Source organism: Callospermophilus lateralis, chromosome X (genome assembly GCF_048772815.1).
Source record: "Callospermophilus lateralis isolate mCalLat2 chromosome X, mCalLat2.hap1, whole genome shotgun sequence".
Lineage (NCBI taxonomy): Eukaryota > Metazoa > Chordata > Mammalia > Rodentia > Sciuridae > Callospermophilus > Callospermophilus lateralis.
In genome coordinates, this window is record NC_135325.1 from 48,220,470 (window position 1) to 48,244,774 (window position 24,305).

Consider the following 24,305-nt stretch of genomic DNA (forward strand, 5'->3'; position numbering starts at 1 on the left):
GGATTCTAAAATTGACTACAAAGGTGGAAATATTTGTAAAGTTATATGTAGTAGTATATAGCTTAATAGATAAAAAAATAAATGTATAGTAGATGCCCCCTTGCCATTATTCAACTATTTTTTAGTATTATGAGGATTACTATAGTTAAAAGTAAGAAATCTAAGAGAAATGAGTAGCTTTTTAAAAAAACAATTCAAATAGTTTATTTTTCTCCAAAGTATCTTAAGTTTGGAAATAATGGCCTTAGATTTATAATAAAAGTTATATATAAAATTTTTGTGTATTTCTCAAGTATTTGCATAATTCTACATTACTAACCTATGGTTACATTTGAAATGACATTTTATTGCTTTGTTTTCTCTCTTTGAACAGTTAAAAGATGTTGATACTCGGAAAATCATAAAAGCAATGCTTTCATATGTATGGCCCAAAGACAGACCAGATCTAAGAGCTAGAGTTGCCATTTCCTTAGGATTTCTGGGTGGTGCAAAGGTAAGAATGAGAGAAATATATTGTTTTGTTGCTGTGCTAAGAAATACTGGGACATTCTGTAATCATTGTCATCATGAACTCTGAGTTAGTATAAGCCACACTTCAGGAAGCATGGCCAACTTTTAGGATCATTGTTTAGTTTATATAATTATTTTATGCAATGAGCAGAAATTATATGGTAATATATTATCTCTAGATCATACATCTAACAGCTTTAACTTAATGGAATTCGCTCCTAAAAACCAATATAAAATACAGGAACATTGGTTGTAACAAAACATAAGGAACTTTATAAAAGACATTCCTCAGAGTCATCTTGGCTCTTTTTAAATACATATTTTTGAGTCAGTATGGTCCCGAATTCCCAGTAAATTAAAAAAAAAGATGAAGGAATCTTAGGTGCTTAATAGCCTTAAGTGGTAAATAACAGTTCAATATCAAGGGGAAAAATGGGAAACTGAATAAAGAGGAAACAAAAAGCCACAAAAGTTGGGTGTATTTATTATAGGGATTCTATATTTCAGCAGCCTATTTTTCATTATACTGTAAAGCAAAGTTGTAATGACAACTGAGTTTTCAAGGAAATAATATTTATTTTCAATTTATTCAGATTAAAAAATCAGGCACATATACATTAAAAGGTATAATATATTGTCACCATGTAGAATGTGGTCTCTGGAGTCAGACTGCCTGGACTCTAATTAACCTTGTAATCTTGGGCAAGTTGCTTTGTCTCCATGCCTCAGTTTCCTAATTTATAAAAGTGGGTTATTATAAAGATTAAGTAAATTAACATTCAAAAAGCTTAGAACTATACCTGGTGGGTAGTTAAACATAAATGTTAAAAAATTTAAATGTTCAAAACTATGGTAAAAAGTGTTTGCATAAAATATAAATGAAATTGGCAATAATTTGGTTATTCTTTTTATATATGAAGATTAATAGTTTGTTTAAAACCTGGGTCTTGCCACTTTTTTCTTTCCTGTATCACATTTCCTTCTATTTACACATTCTTTTCCCTACTCTAAAAATATATTGACAACTTATAACTACTGTTCTTGACATTGCATTTAAATATAACTAAAGCTAATTTCTTCCCACAATTCATACAGATTATGGCTACTTTTATTTTATTGCTTTAATACAAAGTAGGTCATAAATGATTTAAAGAACTACCAGCCAAGTGTTGTTTCAGATTAAGTAACCACTATGACGAGAAATCAGGAAGTGTTACACAGAGGAGATGGCATCTGAGACAGGCCTGGATCAAGGAGTAGGATTATTACAGGCATAGAAATAATTTAAACGATGATCTAGGGAAAGCATATAGAATGTGTAGAGAAGTGAATGGTCTATCTTGCCTCCAATGAGGGAAAACTGTTAGAGGAATGGGAAGTAAGCTTGGAAATAAATAGAGCTCCTGATGTTAAATGCCTTAACTGTAAAACAAAACAACAACAATCTATATATTTAATTATATAAGAAATAGGAACTTTTATTTGTTTCTTTATTTTTGCAGTGCTGGGAATCGAATCCAGGGCCATGTGCATGCGAGGCAAGCACTCTACCAACTGAGCTATATCCCCAATCCCTTGGAACCTTTCTTTTGAGGAGAAAATTAATAAAGTTAGAGTTATGTTTTAGGGAATTATTCTGGCCCTGTTGTAGAAGATAGATTAAAGTAGAGATACCATTCAGTTCATACATTTTTTTCAGATAATATTTACCAATTAGTTACGAGGCTAAAGTAATAGTCTAGGTAAGTAGTAATAGCAGTTTGTACTAGAGTGATGGTAAAAATGGTACCGTGGAAGGAAAATATGTCAGAGATGTGAGGTAGAGTCAACAACACTTAACAATGGATTGTTTATTAGAAGTAAAAAAAAAAAAAGGATAGGGTTCATAGATGATGCCAAAATTAAGACAATAATAATGCCTTTAACAAATAGGGACCAAGTCAGGAGATCTTGTTTAGGAAATGCAGATCTTGCTTTTGGACATGTTAAGTTTTAGATGCTAGTAGAACATCTAGATAGAGCAGTTGAACTGATAATATAAAAGCAAGACAAGCTGGGGTTATCACTCAGTGATAGAGCGCTTGCCAAGCACATGTGAGGCACTGGGTTCAATCCTCAGCACCACGTAAAAATAAATAAAAGTGTGTCCATCTACAACTAAAAATTTTTTTAATAATGCAAGACAAGATTAAGAAGGAGTCCAGGGTTAGAGATTCAAGAGGTGAATGTTGAAACAATGCAGATTTGTGAGTTCACCAAAGAAAAGAACAGAAATAGAAGACTACTCATGACAGAGCCTTTGTAGTAGAATCTGGGAAGGAATAATTGAAGAGGTAAGAGTAAAACGAAAGTAATTCATAATCAGATTCTCCATTTTCATGTCTCCTTTCTTATCAGTAGGCACTGTTGAATATTCTCACAATGAATCTGACCCATTCCCAAAAGAGTACTTACTTAAATCAACATGCTGAGCAACAGATCAAGAATCTCATGCTTTATTCTATTTGTTTAAGCTGAACAGAGAAAATGATATTACAAATCTAATTTTGGTAGCTAATGTTGAAATTTTTAAACTTTCATATTCATTTTTAGCACAGTACTGGCTGCTGGATTGTCCTTAACATATGAGTTACTTAAGGATAAATATGATTCTGTGCTGTTATGCAAGGCAAAATTAGTAAATTGGCCTTTATTTGTTTATTGGCTGAATGTATATACCTTGCTGACAAGTTAAAGAAAGATGATTTTCTGGACTTTCCTTTGACTTAAAGAGAACAGGTTAGAGCAAGACTAATTAAGCTAGTCAAAAGGAAGAGTCTTAAATAATGACATTTATATTAGGATTTATTTTTAGAATGAGTTCCAATGCTTCAGAAATATGGAGTTCTATTGCTTGGTGACAGGTCAATATTGGTATGAAATCTAGATCTAAGCTAACTTCCTTAAGGGCTGAAATATTTTTAGAACACAAATTTATTTTGTTGTTCAGTCAATATATACTGAATATCCACAGAATGGAAAGTGTTGTACTAAATTCTTATAAATTAATTGCAAATAAATACAAATGAATATCGAAAATCCTTAAGACATATGTTTGATTGCTTTTGAATCAAGAAAATAAGAAATTGCCAGACGTTGTGAGGAGTGCCTTCTAGTACTTTCAAAGAATATAGTAACATTTTTCTTTTTACTAGACAAGAACTAGACCATAGAATAATAATTTGATGCATTCAGAACATAGCATTAACCATTGTAAACACCCATTTTCCAGCTTGTAGACTATTCTCAGTTTAAAATTGATCACTCTTCCAAATCTCCAAAAACTGTTGTTGTGGTTTTTTTTAGCAGTATTGCAAGTGTGCTTTATAACTGGTGTGCAAAGATGGATTATTATTCCTTTTTGTTCCTTGGCTTCCTATTTTTCCTTCAAACCTGATTGCACACTTTGACCTGTAAACACTTTGGAGTAATTAAGACCCATTGTACTCTGGTCTTCTCTGATCTTCCCTTCCTCCACATATTCTTGGAGTTTTAGTATAGGGTCTAGGAACTTTCTCAGCTCTAAATGCCATCTATCTGTCTGTGTGGCATTGATGGTATTTTGAATAAGCTTGAGGCACAAGTGAGATAGAAGGAAGAAAGAAATATCAAGTGAAAAGAAGAAAAAGGGATGAGGGAGCTGGTGATATAGCTCAGTTGATAGAGTGCTTACCTCGCATGCACAAGGCCCTGGGTTCAATCCCCAGCACCAAAAAAAAAAAAAAAAAAAAAAAAGGATGAGGATCTCATGCATGGGCCCACAGCATACCATCTATTTGCTTATTTACCTTTGAATGCTCTTGATTCTGAAACTGTTAAGGCTATCACTGTCGCCAACAAAGATTTTAAATAAACAGCATCATATGGAAATGATTTGGAGTAAACCAAGAGGGATTGGCATTCTTTTTTAAAAATATTTTTATTAGTGGTTGATGGGCCTTTATTTTATTTATTTATATGTGGTGCTGAGAATTGAACCCAGTGCCTCACACATGCAAGGCAAGTGCTCTACCACTGCGCCACAACCCCAGCCCAAGGATTGGCATTCTTTGTATCAGACAAACAGCAATTCTATTTTAATATGTTGGGGTTCTATATGTGACATATTTTAGGGGTTCTGCCAAGTAAGAGAGAAAAGAATGCTATTTGCCTTCATTCCTTAAATTCCTACATATTTTATGCAGTATCTTTTATCACAGTCTGTGCATATATCATAGGAGTATCACATCATCATTAATTGAGGATTCTGAGATCTTTTAAGGTTTTTGTTTTTCAAATTCAATCTTTCTATTAGTATTTTTCAAACAATCAGGATTTAAGGGAAATATAAAGAAAAGTAAAAATCACCTGATTTTACAAAACAGATGTTACTTTTAATATTTCCCCCAAAAGTTTATTTATATTCTCTAACCTCCCCCATCTTGGAAACCACTGTAGGCAAATGAAATTAAAGTATCAAGTACAAAAAGGCACTCTTGATTAATTAATAGTCTGTTAAAGACCAAAACAAGCTATCTTTAATATTATAAAATAATAACTGGAGATAGTGTGATTTATCAAAATGAAATCAATATCTTTTTTCTTCAGGGATGCAGCTCTTATTTAAACTAAGGACTAATGTGTGTTTTGAGCATACTTTTATTGAGTGACTATTGAGTAAAAAGTACTATGCTGGGCAAATGGGAATAACAAAATGAATAAAATGTGGGCCTTGCCCTCATGGAGTTGCCGTGTACTAACGGTGAAAATATAATGATAAAAACCTGTGACATCATATAAGTATCCAAAGGGAGATGCAAGTGAAATTTTATGGGAGTGCAAATGATTAGACATTTGGGAAAGGCTTCAAATATTTCATACATTTCTTGCTTGAGTTTGATGTTTTGAAAATCTTCTGAAAAATAAAACATCACTATCTGAAGTCTTTAATTAAATTGAGAAATAGTATTTATACCCTGAAGTATTTTTTAATTAAAAGATTTATATTTTAGAGAAATTTTATATTTATAGAGAAATTGAAAAATAAGTAAAGAGTTCTTATATACCTCTTTTCCTTCCCATATATGCAGTTTCTTCTGTTATTAATATCTTTTATTATTGTGGCACATTTGTTAAAGTTGTTGAGCCAATTATTTAAGAAGGAACATTATTGTTAACTAAGTCCATAGTTTATATTATGAGTTACTTTTTGTGTTGTACAGTTATGTGGTACCATACAAAAGTGTTTCACTGCCTTAAAACTCCTGTGTGATTGACCTATTCACCCCTCCTTTCCTCTTCCCCAAATTCTTAACAACCAATGATCTTTTTAGTATCTCTGTAGTTTTTTCTTCACAAGAATGTCATATGGCTGGGATCTCATAGTATGTAGCATTTTCCTGTTGGGTCTTTTCACTAGTTATGTGCATTTCAGGTTCTCTCATATCTTTTTGTGACCCAATAGCTCATTTCTTTTTATTGTGGAATAATATTCCATTGCCTGGCTGTAACAGGGTTATGTCTATCCAATCACCTGTTGAAAGACATTTTGGTTGCTTCCAGATTTGGAGCAATTATGAATAAAACTGCAAGAAACATTTGTGTGTAGGTTTTTGTGTGGATATGTTTTCAAATCATTTTTGTGAATAACAAGGAGTAAAATTGCTGGATTGTATCATAGTTTTTTTTTTTTTTAAACCTGCCAAACTGTCTTCCCTGTTAGCTGTACCACTACCAGTTATGAATGAAAGTTCCCATTGCTACATGTCCTCACCACCATTCAGAATTGAGTTTTAGATTTTAGTCATTCTAATAGATGTGTAGTGTAATCTCATTTTTGTTTCTAAATTGCATTTGCCTAACTGACATATCATTTCATATGCTCATTTGCCATCTTTATATCTTCTTTGGTGAGATGTCTATGTCTTTTGGCTCATTTTAAAATAAGGATGTTTGTTTTCTTATTTTGGAGTTTTAAGTTTATTCATGCATTTTTGATGATAGGCATTTGTCAGATGTGTCTTTTGTAAATATTTTCTCCCAGTCTATTCACTTTCTTGATAATGTCTTTTGCAGAACAGAAATTTTTAATTTTTGTGAAGTCCAGCTTAGATTATTGAGTTTAGATCTTCTTTCCTAATATACACATTCAATTTCCCTCCAAGAATAAATTTCACAGCATCCAGAAAATTTTGTTCAGTTGTAATTTCGTTTCTATATTGTTCAAAGCATTTTAACATTTCTCTTGAGACTTCTTTGACCCATTTACTATGTAGAAGTGTGCTGTTTAGTCTTTGGTATTTGTTAGCTATTTTTCTGTTTATGATTTCTAATACCTCTGATTTTTAATAGCATTGATAGATGAGAGCTTTACTTTATGATATTGATGTATTTTTAAAATTTGGTAAGGTGTTTTATAGCCTATAATGTGGTTTATATTGGTGAATGATCTGTGTGCTTGACAAGAATATGTATTCTGCTGTCATGGGATCAAATATTCTGTATGTGTCATTTAGACTCATGATTGATAGTGTTCATTTCAACTATAGCCGTATTGATTTTCTGCCTATTCTTTTTAAAAATTTATTAGTTCTAATCAGATATACATGGCAGTAGAAAGCTCCTCGATTCATTGTACACAGATGGAGCAGAAATTTTCACTTCTCTGGTTGTGCATGAAGTAAAGCCACACCATTTGTGCAGTCATACATGTACCTAGGGTAATGAAGTCTGTCTTATTCCACTGTCTTTCCTACCCTTTTGTCTATTATTTCTGTCAGTTACTCTTGAAGGGGTGTTGAAATCTCCAATTATAATAGAGAATTCATTTATTTTTTCTTGAAGTTCATCAGTTTTTGCCTCATGTATTTTGATATTTTGTTGTTAAAGTGCATATACAATACAATTGTTATATGCTTTAGGATAATTGGCCCCTCTGACATTACGTATTGCCCTCTATTATCCCATTTTATTTTTCTTGATTTGAAATCATCTTTGTCTGAAATCAATATACTTATTTCAGCTTTACTTTGTTTAATGTTAGCATGGTACATATTTCTCCATCCATTTACTTTTTTATAAAATATTTTTAGTTGTAGACAGACATAATACCTTTATTTTATTTATTTATTTTTATGTGATGCTGAGGATCGAACCCAGTGCCTCACATGTGCTAGGCAAGTGCTCTACCACTGAGCCACAACCCCAGCCCTCCATCCACTTACTTTTAATTCATTATGTCTTTGTGGTTCAGGTGGGGTCTATAATTGGGTTATTTTGGGTGGGGGGTACCAGGGATTGAACTTAGGAGCACTTAACCACTGAGCCACATCCCCAGTCCAATTTTGTATTTTATTAGAGACAGGGTCTCATTGAGTTGCTTAGCACCTCACTGTTGCTGAGGATTTCTTTGAACTCGTGATCCTCCTGTCTTAGCCTCTTGAGCTGCTGGGATGACAGGTGTACGCTACCACGTATGGCCTATAATTGGGTCATTTTTTAAAACTTGCCCTGATAATCTGTCTTTTCATTGGTGTAGACTATTCACATTTTAAATGATTAATTGATATAGTTTTATTAATAGTATTGACCATATGTATAATTGCCTTGTATTCGTTGCCCTTGTTCTTTGGTTTTAATTTTGTTTTCTTCCAAACTACTTCTGAAGTTGATCATTTGATGTGATTCTAATTTTTGTAATCTTTCAGTATTTCAGTTACACTTAAATTTTTTTTCTTGGTTGCAATATAGTTTGCAATATACATTTACAACTAATCTAAGTCTACTTTCACATAACATACTGCTGCGTGGGTAGTGCACATAATAGTATTACCAGTTTAATCCTCCTGTCACTTATAGATTGTTGTTATTCATTCCACTTATCTATAATTCTAATTACCCAATATATTGTTTTTATTATTAGTTTGAATGGACTGTCATCTGTTAGGTAAATTGAGAATAAAAATAAGTACTTTTACATTAAATTTTTCCCCTAACACTTCTTTTTATGTAGATCAAAGGTTTTATCTTTATCATTTTTATTCTCTTTGAAGAAATTTTAAACAGTTCTTGAAAGGCACATATACTGGCAACAATTTCCCTCAACTTTATTTTTAGAAGGTGTGTATTCTTCACTTTCAAAGGAAACTTTCACTGAGTACAAAATTCTAGGTCGGTGGTCTTTTCCCCTTTTAATAATTTAAATATTTCACTCCATTCTCTTCTTGCTTGCATGTTTCTGAAGAAAAGTCCAATGTTATTTTTGTCTTTGTTCTGTAGGAAAGGTGATTTTTCCTATAGATTCTTTGAATTTCTACAGTTTGAATATGATATGCCAAAATGTGTTATTTTTCCCCCTGTTTGGTGTTCTTTGAGCTTCTTGCATATGTGGTTTTGTATCATTCATTTTAGAAAATTCTTAGCCATTATTCCTCCAAATATTTCTTCTGTTCCTTTTCTCTTTTCCTTCTACTATTCCCATTACATATATGTTATACCTTTTGTAATTGTCCCATAGTTCTTGCACATTCTTTTCTACTTTTTTTCATTGCTTTTCCCTTTGTGAAATTTCTTTTGACATATATCTTCACGTTCACTGATTCCTTCCTTAATGGTTGTGTTCTGTCTACCAATGAGCTAATCAAAAACATTCTTTAATTCTGTTACAGTATTTTTATTTTCTAGCATAACTTTTTGGTTCTTCCTTAGATATTCCCTTCTTTCTGCTTACATTACCCATCTGATTTTGCATGGTTTCTGCCTTTTCTATTAGCACCTTTAGTCTTCATCATTTTAAATTCCTTACCTGATAATGCCAAAATCTGTGCTTTAACTGAGTCTGATTCTGATACTTACTTTGCCTATTCAAGTTATTTATTGTCTTTTTGCATATTGTAATTTTATTTTTTGAAATCTGGACATGATCTATTGAGTACAAGATACTGAGGTAAATAGGCTGTTAGTGTGAGATTTTGTGTTTATCAGGGTATGAGTTGACTGTGTTTAATGTTTGTTATAGCTGAATGTGTCAGGCTAATATTTCCTCTAGTATCTGTTTTTTTGTCACCCCCATTGTCTTTTTCTGGAGACTCCCTTTTAAATAGGTTCTGAGTCTTGTAGTCTTTTCAGTTGTGTAATTGCCTGTTATTATAGAGGAGCCCTATTGATGCGGAGCCCTATTAAGTAGGTGAGAGGAATCCTTATATAATCATATAATTACATCTCAGAATTATCATGAGCATGTATCCCTAGGATATGAACCTCACAATTGCTTTCAGCTTTCCTTTCCTCATTTAGTAAGATAGGAATGCTAGAGGAGGTAGAGCTGAGTATTTTCCTTCTCCCAGGTTAGTTATACTCTGATAAAACTTAAGTTGCTTATGCTTTGGTAAAATAGTTTCTCTTGAGGGAAAGCCTTTGTTAATGAGAACAGAATACTCAGGTCATATTTTGAAACAATTATTTCCCCTCACCCTACTGTAAATAATGAGGGGATTTTTTTCTCATATATCTATCCTTAGAACCTGGTGTGGCTACTGGAGATGCTGTGGTTGGATAAGTGTCCCCTAAAGGCCCAGGTATTAAAGACTTGCTCCCCAATCTTTGGCACTGTTGAGTAGGTGATAGAATGTTTCAGAGGCTGGGCCTACTGGGAGGTCTTCCAGTCATATGGGAGCATGCCCTCGAAGAGGGTATTGGAATCTTGGCCCCCATATCTCTCTTTGTGTCCTTCCTGGTCTCCATGAGTTGAGCAGCTTGTTCTACCATGTACTTCCTGCCATGATGTACTACTTGACGACTGGCCCAAAAGCAATAGGGCCAACCACCTATAGACTGAAAACTCAAATCTGTGAGTCAAAATAAACTTTTCTTATTTTAAGTTGATTATCTCAAGTGTTTTGCCATAGTAATGAAAAGCTGACTGACACAGGAGGTAAAAGTTATGAAAGTGGGGACCCCCAGGATTCTAATCTTTTGGACTAGTTCTTGCTCATTCTTTAGCAATTAATGTTCCTAACTTACCATTTGCTTGTTTCCCCCAGCCATAACACCTTTTCCATGTAAACCATGATTCATCTAGTTTTGGGGATAGCAGTTTACCCTGTTACCTCAATTTTCTTTTAGCCTCAAGGAGGTATTTTCAGTTCAACATTTTTAAAATTATGAGCAGGGGAGTGATTTTTACGCATTTTATATATCAACAGGAAATTGGGAGTCCTACCTTGTAATAGATCTTAGCTATGTGCCAGTTATTTCAGATAAATGCTAGTATTACATCAAATAAGATGTTGTGGTATAAGGCCATTTTAAAAAAAAAAAAATTAGTGAATCAAGCAAACAAATCGTGTTACTTCTACTGGTTGCATTCAAAGTTTTCGTTAAATATCAGTCTGATCCACTTTTCCCCTCTAAAGTTTTTATCTCTTAAAGGACTTATGTAAGAGGATTTATCTCTTAGATTTGATTAGTAGAGTTAAGACTCTAAACTCTTGCTCTTCTGTGTTCTTTAGTTTGCTTTCAGTTAGGTGTTCTTCAGCTGTGAAATAGATACAACAAATTTGTTTTATGGCTATGACCTCTAGGTTTTCAACTTGCTTACACATGTTTTAGGTGTCTGTTTTTTGACAATGACATATGGTCTCTTTCTATTTATGTCTCAGTTTTGTCATGTTTATATTTTCCTAATTAAACTATCATGTTAAGTATAAACAATCAGTGGATTTCTTATAAATATTATATTATGTAACATTCTTGAATATGGACTCTTTGTTATTTTTGTTGTTAAGTCATAATTCTTATTTCATCTTCTTGGAATCTATATTCAGATATGTTGCAAGGATTGGACTAAACAGGCTGTTTTCTGTTGTGCTTATTTTTAATACCCAAAATCAGCTTTAAGACAGAAAATTTTACTTATGTGATGGGACTCTTTTATGGCATTTGCTTTATGACTCAGGCCTAATTTTCATGAATGAGTAACTTATAAGGTGTAAAAGAATTTCCATTTTCAGGTAATTGTTTTCCTTTTGTTATTGTTTTTCTCCTTTTAATGAGAATAGACTTAAGTTCTGTGAAGGTCCTACCACTACCTGATGGTCTTTACAAATCATGTAAGTGCCTTGTTCAGTTTTATTTTCTCTGTTTTGCCTTGCTAATCAAATCTCCTTTTAGAGTCTTTGGTCTTTATTTTCTTTCTTTCCTCCTGGTCCTTTTATGACTAGAGGAGCAATTAACAAGGTAAAAAATTCTATTTTTCTTATTCAAATATATTTGGCCCTTCTTGGCAGCACTGCTATGGAGCCATTAGTTAACTGAGGCCACTCTGAAATTCAAAGACTCTGAAATTCCAGTCCCTGAAGACTTACTCTTTGAAGAATTAACCCATTACCACAAGAGTGGCCCTAATCCCTCTTAGCAACCTAATCACTGCTTAAATCACTGCCCCATGTCCCAGTACCACCACAGTGGCAAACAAATGTCAGTATGATTTTTGGAGGGAACAAGCCATATTCAAATCATAGCATATGATGATTTTACTTTTTCCTTAAGTGTGTTCTTCAGTCACTGTCCCAAACTATATATTTTTGTACTAAAAATTAAGTGAATTCAATTTCTTAGTGATAGACAATCTCTGAGCATTCAAAAGTTTAGCAGATGAAATATGATTTAAATTAAGGTCTAGAAAAGAAAAAAGTTTGTAAGGATAAGTCATTTTATTTCTCTTGTACTTAATGTGTATGTTGCAGTTACAGATTAAATATACCTTTTGTCACATGTTTAAAATCTAGTAAAAATAACCAATTTCTTAATTTTTAGGAAGTGACATGGTATGAGGCTTCATATTGAGTTGATTTTGATTGAAATACATTGTCCTATAGCTTTAGATAGTTAGCTCCTGTGCCTAGGGAATCAGGTTTGTTGTAACCTGAGACACTGGCTTTGTTTGTTTTTAAATTAATTTTAATGAACACACAGTAAAATGAACTCTTTCTGGTATTCAGTTCTATGATTTTTAACACTTGTATGTATTCATTTAATTGCAACTGCAGTTGGGATACAGAAGAGTTTCGTCACCTCAAAATCTCCCATGAGTTACCCTTCATAGTCATACTTTCTTCAGATCCAGAAATGGTGGGAAACACTGATATGTCCTCTCAGTATAATTATTTTTATTTCAAACATATCATATATATTCATCCATTTTCTGTTGCTGTAATAAAATATGGGAGACTGGGTACTTTGTAAAGAAATTTCGTTTAGCTCACACTTCTGGAGATTCAAGAACATGTCACCAGCTCAACTCTGGTGAAGCCATCAAACTGCATCACAACATGATAGATAGCATCAGGGCAGGAACACAAGTCAAAAGGAGAGATTACATGGCAAGACAGGAAACCAGAGTTTCAGGGATGAGGTTTACTCTTTTTATAACTCACTATCTCAAGCACTAACTAGGGTTCTGTGAAACTTAATTAATCTCTTTTGACGGTAGTGCCTGATGCCCTAATTACCTCCCAGTAGGCCACATCTCTTAATGGTTCATCACCTCTCACCATCCCCACACTGGGAACCAAGTTTCCAACATATGAATGTTTGGAGGATTCACTCAAACCATATCTGAACCACACCATCATATAAATGGAATCATGTCATATATGACCTTTTACGCTGAATTCTCTCACTGAAAATAATGCCTCTGTCATTCACCCAAGTCACTGAGTATACCAGTCCATTTCTTTTTATTGTTGAGTGGTTTTCCATGGTATGAATAAATAGTTTGTTATCCATTCACTTATTCAAGGACATTTGGGTTCTTCCTACCTTTTAGTGATTATAACTAGAACTGCTTTAAATATTCAGGTATAGGTTTTTATGTAACCCAACTTTCAGTTTATTTAGAATAAATACCAAAGAGTGGAATGCTGGGTCATGCTAAGTATATTTTTAATTCTATAAGATGCTGCCAAGCTGTTTTCCAGAGAAGCTCTTTTTATATTCCCATCAATAATGTGTGAGAGTTCCAGTTGCTTTGCTTCTTGGCTGCCAGCACTTGGTACTATCAGGCATGCAGTAGTATCTGGTGGTTTTAATTTACATCTCCCTTCTTAGGAAATTGGCTAATGGTATTGAATATTTTCATACGTGCTTAGTTGCCATCCAGATATCCACTTTTGTGAAGTGGCTGTTCAAGTGTTTTGTCCGTTTTTTTTTTTTTTTTCATGCACAAGTTTTAATTTAATGGGTAGAAACATTAAAGTATCACACACAATTTTTTCCATAAAGCTTAATAAATAGAATCTCTTTTTTAAACGCTGTACAAGAGACTGGAAAACAAGCTTCCAACAAAATATTTACTCATACTACCCTTTTATTGATTTGAAATACTTCCCTCCCTGCCCCCCATGTCCAAGACAGAGTTCATACTTCAGGGATCTCTCTGAGCACAGCCGGCCAAAGTCACCAGGTTCCTGGGGCCAAAGTCACCAGGTTCCTGGAGCCTTGTTGGTGATGACTCACTCTGGGGCTGGAGCTTTAAGCGCTTTGCGCTTGGGTCTAGTCTGCAGCCCCAGCAGCCTGGGGTGCAGACCAAATGAACCGTTTTGGTGGCTGTTGTCTATAGAGTCCTTCTCTGTCCAAAACACCAAAAGGGGTGAGAAAAACAAATGAGAAATGTCCCCCAAACACACACTCCCCAAAAAATCAACACCAATAAGCCAAAAAACTGGTCCTCCTCCCCCTTCTGTAAAGAGCAAGAGGAGTGAGGAGATAAAGTGTTTCTTCCCTCCTCTTCTGACAGAACCTAGTGGGTTCTCTTGCTGGGTAGAGTGGCCCTGGCTCACAGTGGGATCACTGTGCCCCCCCTGCAGAATGTCCATGATGTCCTGAGACCCTCTCTGTCATGCCAGCTCCAAGGGTGTAAGCCCCCTGGCATCCCTGTGTTGAAGATCAGACTCAGGAGCCAGGAAGCTGACCACAGCACTGTGGCCCTCCTACACAGCTAGATGGATGGGGAGCGCCCCAGTGCCATCAGGCGCGTTGACATCAGCACCATGCTCCACGAGGACTTTCAGGGTGTCCAGGAATCGAATGCGAGCTGCATCGTGGACTGGACTGGTTCCAGAGGCATCCTGAACATTGGGGCTAGCACCTTGCTTCAGAGAAGTTCCAGAGCGATGGCGGGACTGCCAAACATCATGACCTGCAGAGCCGTTTTTCCGAAGCGATTCAGGGTGTCGGGGTGCACCAGCTCGCGGTACAGAAGGCGGCGCACCTCCTGCACGTCGCCCCCGGACCTCGGACCTCGGCCCCACTCAGTCTGTCGCCAACACGGACCTCCTCAAGCAACATGTGGATACTGATGGCCCTCCCTCCTCCACGACGGGCGGGGTCTGTTCTCGTTTTGTCTGTTTTTAATTGAGCTGTTTTGTTTTTCCTCTTGAGTTTAGGGAGTTCTTAATATAATCTGGGTAAAAGTTTTTTCTCAAATATTTGATTTGCAGATAGTCTTTCTATCCATAACTTGTTTTATTGCCTTATATGGAACAGGTGTTTTAAATTTTGATGAATTCCAGTTTATCATTTTTTTATTTATGTATTATGCTTTTGTTGTCATGTCTAAGAACTGTCTGCCTAACTCGACATCATTGAGAATTTCTCCTGTTTTCTTCTAGAAGTTTAATATTTTTATCTTTTACATTTAGATCTGTATTCAGGTTGAATTCTTATATGAGGTTTAGGTGGAGGTTTATTTATTTTTGTTCTCTATTTGTTCCAATGCCAAGGCTATCCTTTCCTCATTGAATTTCTTTTGTTCACTATTGCTGGTACAACTAATTATCACAAATTCAGTAGCTCAAAACAACCCAGATTTATTAGTTCACATTTATGGAAATCAGAGGCCCAAAACTAGGTTTTACTAGTTCAGAATAAAGGCAGAGCTCTGCTCCATCCCAAGGCTCTCAGGGAGAATCCATTTCCTTGCTTTTTCCTGCTTCTTGAGTCTACTTGAATTTCATGGCTTGTGACCTCTTCCTTCATCTTCAAAGTCAGTAGCATCTTTAGTTTTTGTCTCATTTTGACCCTTGTGCGTTCGTAGTCACATCTGCTCTCATGACTTTGACCTTCTTGCCTCCCTAAGGATCTTTGTGATTACATTCAGCCCATCAGAATAATTGAAGATACTTTTTCCTGTATTTCCCATTTTCTTTAGTTTAATCACATCTGCAAAGTTCATTTTGTCATTTAAGCTATCATTTCTACAAACTTTAGAGAAAATATACATGGAATTCTTTGGGGAGCCATTATTTTTCTACCATAGTTATATGTGTGGGATCTTTTTCTGAAATCTATTCTATCCCATTGGTCTATGTGTCTCTTACTTTGCTAATACTACATTATCTTAATTCTTGTAGACTTATAGTAAGTCATAAAGCCAGTAGTATGATTATTTCAACTTCTTTTCTTCTCCAGTGGTTTTGATTATTTCAGTTCCTTACCTCTCTGGATAAATTTATCCATAGTTAACAAAGAAGCCTAATGGTACTTTTAATGAAAAATTTTTTAAAAAATCTATGTACCAATTTGAGGACAATTATTATCCTTACTTCATTGTGTCTTCCACTGGATGAATGCCTTATGTCTCTCCATTTACTTATGTCTTCTTTGATCTATTTCATCAGCATTGGTAGCTTTCACACACAGACCGTGTTCTTGTTGGATTACACCAGTGGTTCCCAATCAGGGGTGATTTAGAACCCAAGGGAACATTTGGCAGTGTCTGGAGACTTTTTTTTTTTTTTTTTTTTGGTCACAACTGGAGGAGGTAGGGTATGCTTCTGAGATGTAGTGTATAGAAGTTAAAGACAATGCTAAATATCTTACAGAGGACAAAAATAGTTCCTCCCCTAAGAATGAGCAAATCAATAGTACAACAAGAGACTTTGAGTTAGGTTTATTCCTAAGGATTTCCATTTTGGGGGGATGGATAGGGAGGGATGTTGTAAATAGTTTTCTTTTCTGAATTTAGGTTTCTAATTGTTTGTTGCTAGTATATGGGTACATTATTTATTGCTTATTTAATATGTTGGTAATTATAATGATATTATTGGCATATTTGAATTTAATTATACCATTTTCTTACTGATTTTCTGCAAGATTATTCTTTATTTTGTTCCTGTTTCACCTTTCCTGTCATCTTTTGTATTTGAGCAGGTTTCATCTCTAGTTCCATCCATGTTGTCATAAATGAGAGTATTCCATTGTGTACATGTATCACATTTTCTTTATCATAACTTGATAGGCACTTAGGTTACTTATGTTTCTTGGCTATTTTGAATAGTGGTACAATGAACATGGGAGTTTAGTTATCACTTTCTATACTGATTTCATTTCCTTTGGGGAGATATATATATATATATATATATATATATATATATATATATATATATATATACATACATACATACATACATACACATACACACACACACACACACACACACACACACACACACACACCCAGGAGAGGGATTGCTGTATCATGTGGTTATTCTACTTCTAATTTTTTGAGGAACTTCCATATTGTTTTTCATAATGGTTGTACTAATTTACATTTCCATCAACAGTGTGCAAGAGTTCCCTTTCTCCACATCCTCATCAACCCTTGTTATCATTAATATTTTCAATATTAGCCATTATTACTGGGGTGAGGCAATATCTCATTGTGGGTTTTAGTTTACATTTCCCGAATAATTAGTGATATTGAGCAGTTTTAATATATCTGTTAGCCATTTGTATGCTTACTTTTGAGAAATATCTACTTAGATCTATTGCCCATTTTTAATCATTTTATTTGTATTTTCCTATTGAATTTTTGGAGTGCTGTATATACATTCTTGATATTGACCCTGGTCAGATATATAGTTTGCAAATATTTTCTCCCACTCTGTAGGTCGTCTTTCCATTATATTGTTTCCTTTGCTATGCAGAGGCTTTGTAGTTGGATGTAATCTCATTTGTCTATTTTGGCTTTTGTTTTCTGTGCTTTTGGCAACTTGTCTAATACAAATCCTTGCCCATTCCAGTGTCCCAAAGTATTTAACCTTTGTTTTCTTCTAGTAGTATCATAGTTTCAGGTCTTAATGTTTTAAGTCTCCTATCCATTTTCAGTTTATTTCTTTTTTACAGTACTGAAGATTGAACCCAGGATCTTGTACATGCTAGCCAAGAACTCTACCACTGAGCTATGCCCTCACCCCTGTTTTGAGTTGACTTTTGTAACTGGTAAGAACTAGGGTTCTAGCTTCATTCTTCTGCATATAGATATCCAGTATATAGTAGATATCCATTGTTTTCTTAGTACCTTGTTGAAAATCAGTTGGCTGTAGATGGCATGGGTTTATGTCTAGAGGTTCAGTTCTATTCCATTGATCTGTGTGTCTGTTTTTATGGCATTGCTGTGCTATTTTACTTACTATGGTTTATAGTATATTTTGAAAGTTGACTTGTGTAATGTCTCCTGCTGTGTTCTTTTTGCCAAACTAGGAAGTAGAACGATACTGATAACTCTTCTCTGATCTTTCCATTTCTCCATGGAGCCTAATCCATTGAGTTTTTATATTTTGGTCATTATATTTTTCAGTTCCAAAGTTTTCATTTGTTCTCAGTGTATTTGTTGAGACATTTATTATTTTCATTTGTTCCAAGCACATTCATAATGTTCCTTGAAGCACTTAAACTGTTACTCTGAAATATTTGTCAGATAGTTCTAACATTGTGTCATCCTGATGTTAGTGTCTGTCAATTTTCGTATTCAAATTGATATCTTCGTGGTTCTTGATACGATAGTTGATTCTTTTATTCAAACCTGGACATTTAGGTTATTATGTTGTAGCGCTCTGGACCTTATTTAAATCTTCTGTTTAGTACGCCTCCTATAATACCACTTTCTTGGAGCAGTGGTGTTGCTTCATTAGTGCTGGAGAGGGTAAAAGTCCAGGTTCCTACTTTAGCTTTTTTGACTCCTGAGAGATGGAACTCCTCTTTTCTGTTAAGTTGGGTGTCAGTTCAGGTTCCTTATCAGAATGAAAGTCAAGGGAGAAAATATTTGCAGATCACATATCCAATAATGACTTTATACTATGTATAATATGTACAAAAGACACAGATATTTCAACAAAGAGGAGAAACAAATGGCCAATAAGTACATTAAAAGATATTCATTGCCATTTGGGAAAATCAAAGTAAAACCACAGGGAACTATTACTACACACCTACTACAATAGTTTCAGAAAAGGAAAAATAGTGATAATGTCAAATGTTGATGAGGATGAAGAGGAACTGAGTCACTTATGCTTTGCCAGTTATTATAAAATGGTACACTCTGGAAAGAGTATGGCAGTTCTAAAAAGTTCTACATAGATTTAGTAGTTGAACTCCAGTACATTTATCCCAGAGAAATGAAAATTTATGTCCATCCATATGAGAATGTTCAAACATCTTTAACCACAATATTCCCAAAATTGAAACCACCAAAATTCCTTTACGAGTGAATGGTTGAACAAATTCTGATACATCCATGGATTAATGCTCAGCAATAAAAAAGGATGGTCCTTTGCTATGTGTAGCAACCTCGATGAACCTCCAGAACATTATTGTAAGTGAAACGAAAGCCAATCTCAAAAGGTTATGTATTGTCTGATTCCCAAACCATAGAGATCAAGAACAAATTAGTGATTGCTAGGGTACAGGGACTGGAGTGGAACAGGTGGGGTGGGAGTGAATACAAAGATGAATCAAAATCTGTTTTCCTGTGGTGGTGAAATAATTCTATATCTTGATTGTAGTGGTAGTTACATGAATCTAAACATGAGATAACATTGCATAGAGCCAAATAGACAAATATATATACACATGAGAACATGTTAAAAATGTTGAAAAGTAGATAAGTTCTATAGTTTTCTTAACAGTAATACACCAATGTTAACTTCCTGATTTTGATATTGAATGACAGCTATATAAGACATCATTAGGAGATGCAAGGTTATGAATACATGGATCTCTTTGTTCCATTTCTTCAAGTTCCTGTGAATCTATAATTACTTCAAAATAAGAGGTTTTAAAAGAGATTCTCTTTTGAGATGGTTTAAATCTGGTTCTGCTGAACGTGGAATATTAGGGAAAATCAGTATTTGTCACATCGTACCCTCAGCATATTAGAAGGCCAAAGAAATCTACACATGGCTGGTAATGAAAATATTTACAAATAATATAATGCCTTCTATTTTATTAGTGCATTGCTTTCCTTTTTAAAATTATTTTAATGGGAAAACCAACAGTATTCAGTGATAATTAGAGATAGTGCCATGTTCTTCACACTCTGCTAATAACTACAATTTTTCTGCCAATAACTCACAGGATAGATGATGTTCACATATTCTGCATTCTTAAAAGGATGTTCCCAAACTTGACCAAACCCCAAAACATTTTCAAGAAAGTAAAATAGCATCACCTTATTGGCGATACATAACTTTCAGTCCTCACTCATTGTAGCTGTGGTGAAGATACAATAAGCTATGAGTTAGAAAAATTGCATAGTTTACATCTGTAGCCAATTTAAATGGGACACTTAAAAGTGTCCATTTTACGGTGGAAAAGAAACTAAATATTATAGTTCCTGCCTTGTAAGCTGCTAATATAGGTATGACATACAAGAAAAAGATTCTGACTTCAAGTGTCAGACCTGAATTTTAATCTTAGCTCTGCTGCTCAACCAGACAAATCATTAAACCTTGTGGAACCCAAGTTTCCTCAACTATAATGATAATACCCATTTCATAGAATTGTTATTTGTTTCAGTCCTCACTTTTATGAATGGCACTTAGTATCATAGCTGACTCAAAGCTGTTGTTCACTAAATGTTTTGTCACAGGTTTGTATATGGATTAAGAAGACAGTATATATGTACATATGTACAGTAAATGAGAAATATAAAAGTGATAAATATCAAGGTATAAACTGTAAAAAAAAAAGAAGGATTGGGAAATGCAGAAGGTCAAATTGACTGCAGATATCAGAGAAGTCATTATGAAAGAACTAGAATTCAAATTGGGCTTTGAAGAGTGAAGAGGTAGAGAGGAGGAGACCATTTCAAGAGAAACAAGAGCCTGAGTTTAGATGGCTATAAGAAAATCAGAATTCAGAAATTTATTTTTGGGGACTTCCCATGTATTCTATATTAGATTATATTTTGGAAGTTAAAAACCTTGAAGTTTTAAGCAATTTTTCTCGTGTTACATTCTGAAAAGCTTTCCAACAGCTGTGTGTATTTCAACATTATTGTTGAATGTTAGAACACCTGCTTGGTTGCAAAGAACTCTTGTATACTTTCAAATGTTGCTTGGTAAGATTTACATAACTTCTATCAGTTGTAGCTAAACTTAGACTTGTTGCCTATAAATCACTGTATTTAACAAAGATGGGGATAGCACAATACTGGAACAAGAGCTGGAATATCCATGTTTTTATTAAGCCTTATAGAATTGTTTTCACTTGTTACTAAAGAAAGTTTTGGCAGGCTAACAAATTTTGTGTTCCTAAATGGTGGTTGATGTTTTAGACACTATAATTCTGCAGAAAGTGTAGAACATGAATGATTAAATATTTGCTCTGAATAAATGAAAGCATTGAAACTTTTAAGTTTTTAGGTTTTATTTTGGTGTGTTTTCATGGAGATGTACTTTGGTTAATGAAAACTTAGTTTGGCATTCAGTGGGTTTTGCTTTTATGGTATTAGAGCAAAGGATCTTTTAGGGGCAAATAAATCTACACATATTTTTAAAAACTCAAAATGTATGAAAGATGAAAAAAATAAAAAAAAACAAATTTAAAAAAAAATAAGTAAAATAAAGTCCATCAACAACAAAAAAAAATAATGAATCAGCCACAGATACTTGTACTTTATCAGCTTTTGAGGTCCTTTTTGCTATATAATTTCAGTTTTTACCATTTTCATGGTGAAAAACATCTTTAAAATGTGAATTGAATATCAACTATATACAAAGCATTATACTCAGCATGGGTAAGACCAAAAAGTAATGAGATACAGACCCTCAAATTTTCAGTAGGAGCTTCTGGGATTGTAGCTCAGTGGTAGAGCACTTGCCTCACACATGTGAGGCACTGGGTTTAATCCTCATTACAACATAAAAATAGATAAATAAATGATAGATTGATAAAAATAAAGATATTTAAAAATTTTATAGGAGGAAAGCAAAATGTGTACCCAAACAAATAAATATATAGCAGTTTGGCACTAAGTTCTATGAGCTCTGTAGAATTTCAGATGGCAGAAAGCACATTTTTGAGTGACCAATCAAGGATCATTCCATGGAAGCAGGAACATTAAACAAATTCACATAGCTTGTAAATGAACATTAACATGGTACTGTGACATAAAAATCTTGAAATGATAGCTCTCCCAATGCCAAAGATTTTATCTTTACAAATTGGGGAAATCATTCCAATACCAGCAAATGATTAATTTCTGAACATTTCCATAAGTATTAATTAAGTTTGTACTTTTACAAATAATTATTTTATGTATGGTGGATAATGGATGTTTTTATGTTTTTAGGCCATGAATATTGTGGTTCCCTTCATGTTTAAATATGCTGTAGACAGCCTGAACCAGATGTCGGGAAACATGCTGAACCTGAGTGATGCACCAAATACAGTTGCAACCATGGCAACAGCAGTTCTGATTGGTTGTATGTGTGATTCTTTAATCTGTCTACAGGTGTTGACTTTCTTCAAGAAGGGTTCATCATATTTGAGCAGATGACCTTTTCACCACAAACACAACTTAGTATTTTGGATGTTATTATTTTATGTGAGATTTTCTATATGTGATTTTTAGAATTTCTTTGTATGATATACTTTGCAAAAGTCTATGATAATAGTGGCATTCTCTACATTCTAGAAAATAATGATATTAAATAGGACATTAAATTTATAACAACCATTTTTAATAGGCTTTTTATAAATACCTTTTCAATAAGGCCAGTTATTTTCTTGCTATTGTTAGCTATTAAAGAAAAAATAGGTAAATAATGATAGATATGTAAATAAATTTAGTAGTTCTGACACAAATGTAAAATTTTTAAAAACAGTGTGAATCCCATGTGGTTCCATGCATTAGAAAGGAGATTTTATGAGATATGAGTAGGAGCATGCTTTCAGTTAAAACACTTGAATTTTCAAGATCTTATTTTTATTATTTGCTATTTCAGAGAATTGAACTAGATCAAAAACCTTAACAGATATTGTACATGTATCCATAATAAGGCCATATGGTCTATTATTTATTGAGAGTATTTTAATGGGAAAAATCAGCCTCTGAAATCTGGGGAAAAATAAAACCAGGAGAGATTCATCGTGCCGGAAAAGTTAGTTTTCGTTAGGATAAAGAATTTCTAGGTTTCTTTTAGTATAAATATTCTGTGATATATTTGTTGATTGAGTATTCATTGTACAAACATTTTTTCAATCCCTTGATTCTAATGTTTTTACACTTCATTTTGTCTTTATAATGTATTACTAGATGGTGTATCAAGAGCTGGAGCTGCCCTTTTTAATGAAGTTCGAAATGCAGTATTTGGAAAAGTAGCCCAAAATTCAATTCGAAGAATAGCCAAAAATGTCTTTCTCCATCTTCACAACCTGGATCTGGGTTTCCACCTGAGCAGACAAACAGGAGCTTTATCTAAGGCTATTGACAGAGGGACAAGGGGTATCAGTTTTGTCCTGAGTGCTTTGGTATTTAATCTTCTCCCCATCATGTTTGAAATGACACTTGTCAGTAGTGTTTTGGTAAGTAAAACAGTCTTTATAGCAAGTTTTTATCTTATTAGTATTCTCATTGGCAGCTACTGAATATTTGAAGCTGCTGTGCTATTGCTTGCCCATGGTTTTGAAAATTAAATTCAGAAAAAAAGATTATGCAGTTTGTTTAATTATTTTGCCACAAGCTTTCAAGGGCTGTCCAAGCTCTTTACATGTTGTTATTGTTTAGAACTGTTTAATCCTACACATAAACCATTAATTAACTAGTGTTTGTGAAGTGTTTTTAACAGAGATTTTTATATATGGCATCAGATTGATATGCTCAGAGTATCTAGGTTGCTATTCACCATTCATAAAATTTAAGACAATTTCATCTTTTATACTTAAAATATGTATACATGTACAGTTTTTGTTCCTCTTCAAGCTTATTGTACTATTTTAGTATTAGCATTTGATGACAGTATAAATGTGGCAAGTGAAATTTGGCTTTCTTTCCTTTTTACCCAAAGTAGATTGTCTAAGATTTTTCACCAGTTATTGTCATATATACTTCCTACCTTAATATTTTTAATTAATATCTTGTGACTGAGATTTGCTGTTGGATCATATACACTGTTTGACAAGAACAATAAGTTTTTCTCATTTCTTCTCTTGAACTTTTTCCAGTATTACAAATGTGGTGCCCAGTTTGCATTGGTAACCCTAGGAACACTTGGTACATACACAGCATTCACAGTTGGAGTCACACGGTGGAGGTATGGTATTCCTCAGGGCCCAGTCAAAGTCCAGAAATTAGCGATGCTTTTATAACATACATTTCATGCCTTTGCAAATCTTTGTCTTACAGAACTAGATTTAGAATAGAAATGAACAAAGCGGATAATGATGCAGGTAATGCTGCTATAGACTCACTGCTGAATTATGAAACTGTGAAGGTA

At 34.0% G+C, this 24,305-nt stretch overlaps 1 protein-coding gene and 1 pseudogene across 1 annotated transcript in view; one reads left to right on the plus strand and one right to left on the minus strand.

Moving 5' to 3' along the window:
- Abcb7 (ATP binding cassette subfamily B member 7) overlaps positions 1-24,305 on the plus strand; it is a 103,513-nt gene that overhangs the window by 56,773 nt on the left and 22,435 nt on the right. The window contains exons 4-8 of the mRNA XM_077106700.1: positions 374-493; positions 22,160-22,292; positions 23,126-23,394; positions 24,034-24,122; positions 24,215-24,302. Coding sequence (XP_076962815.1) covers positions 374-493; positions 22,160-22,292; positions 23,126-23,394; positions 24,034-24,122; positions 24,215-24,302 — 699 coding nt within the window. The remainder of the gene's footprint in view (positions 1-373; positions 494-22,159; positions 22,293-23,125; positions 23,395-24,033; positions 24,123-24,214; positions 24,303-24,305) is intronic.
- LOC143639309 (cyclin-dependent kinase 4 inhibitor D pseudogene) lies at positions 14,040-14,874 on the minus strand (annotated as a pseudogene).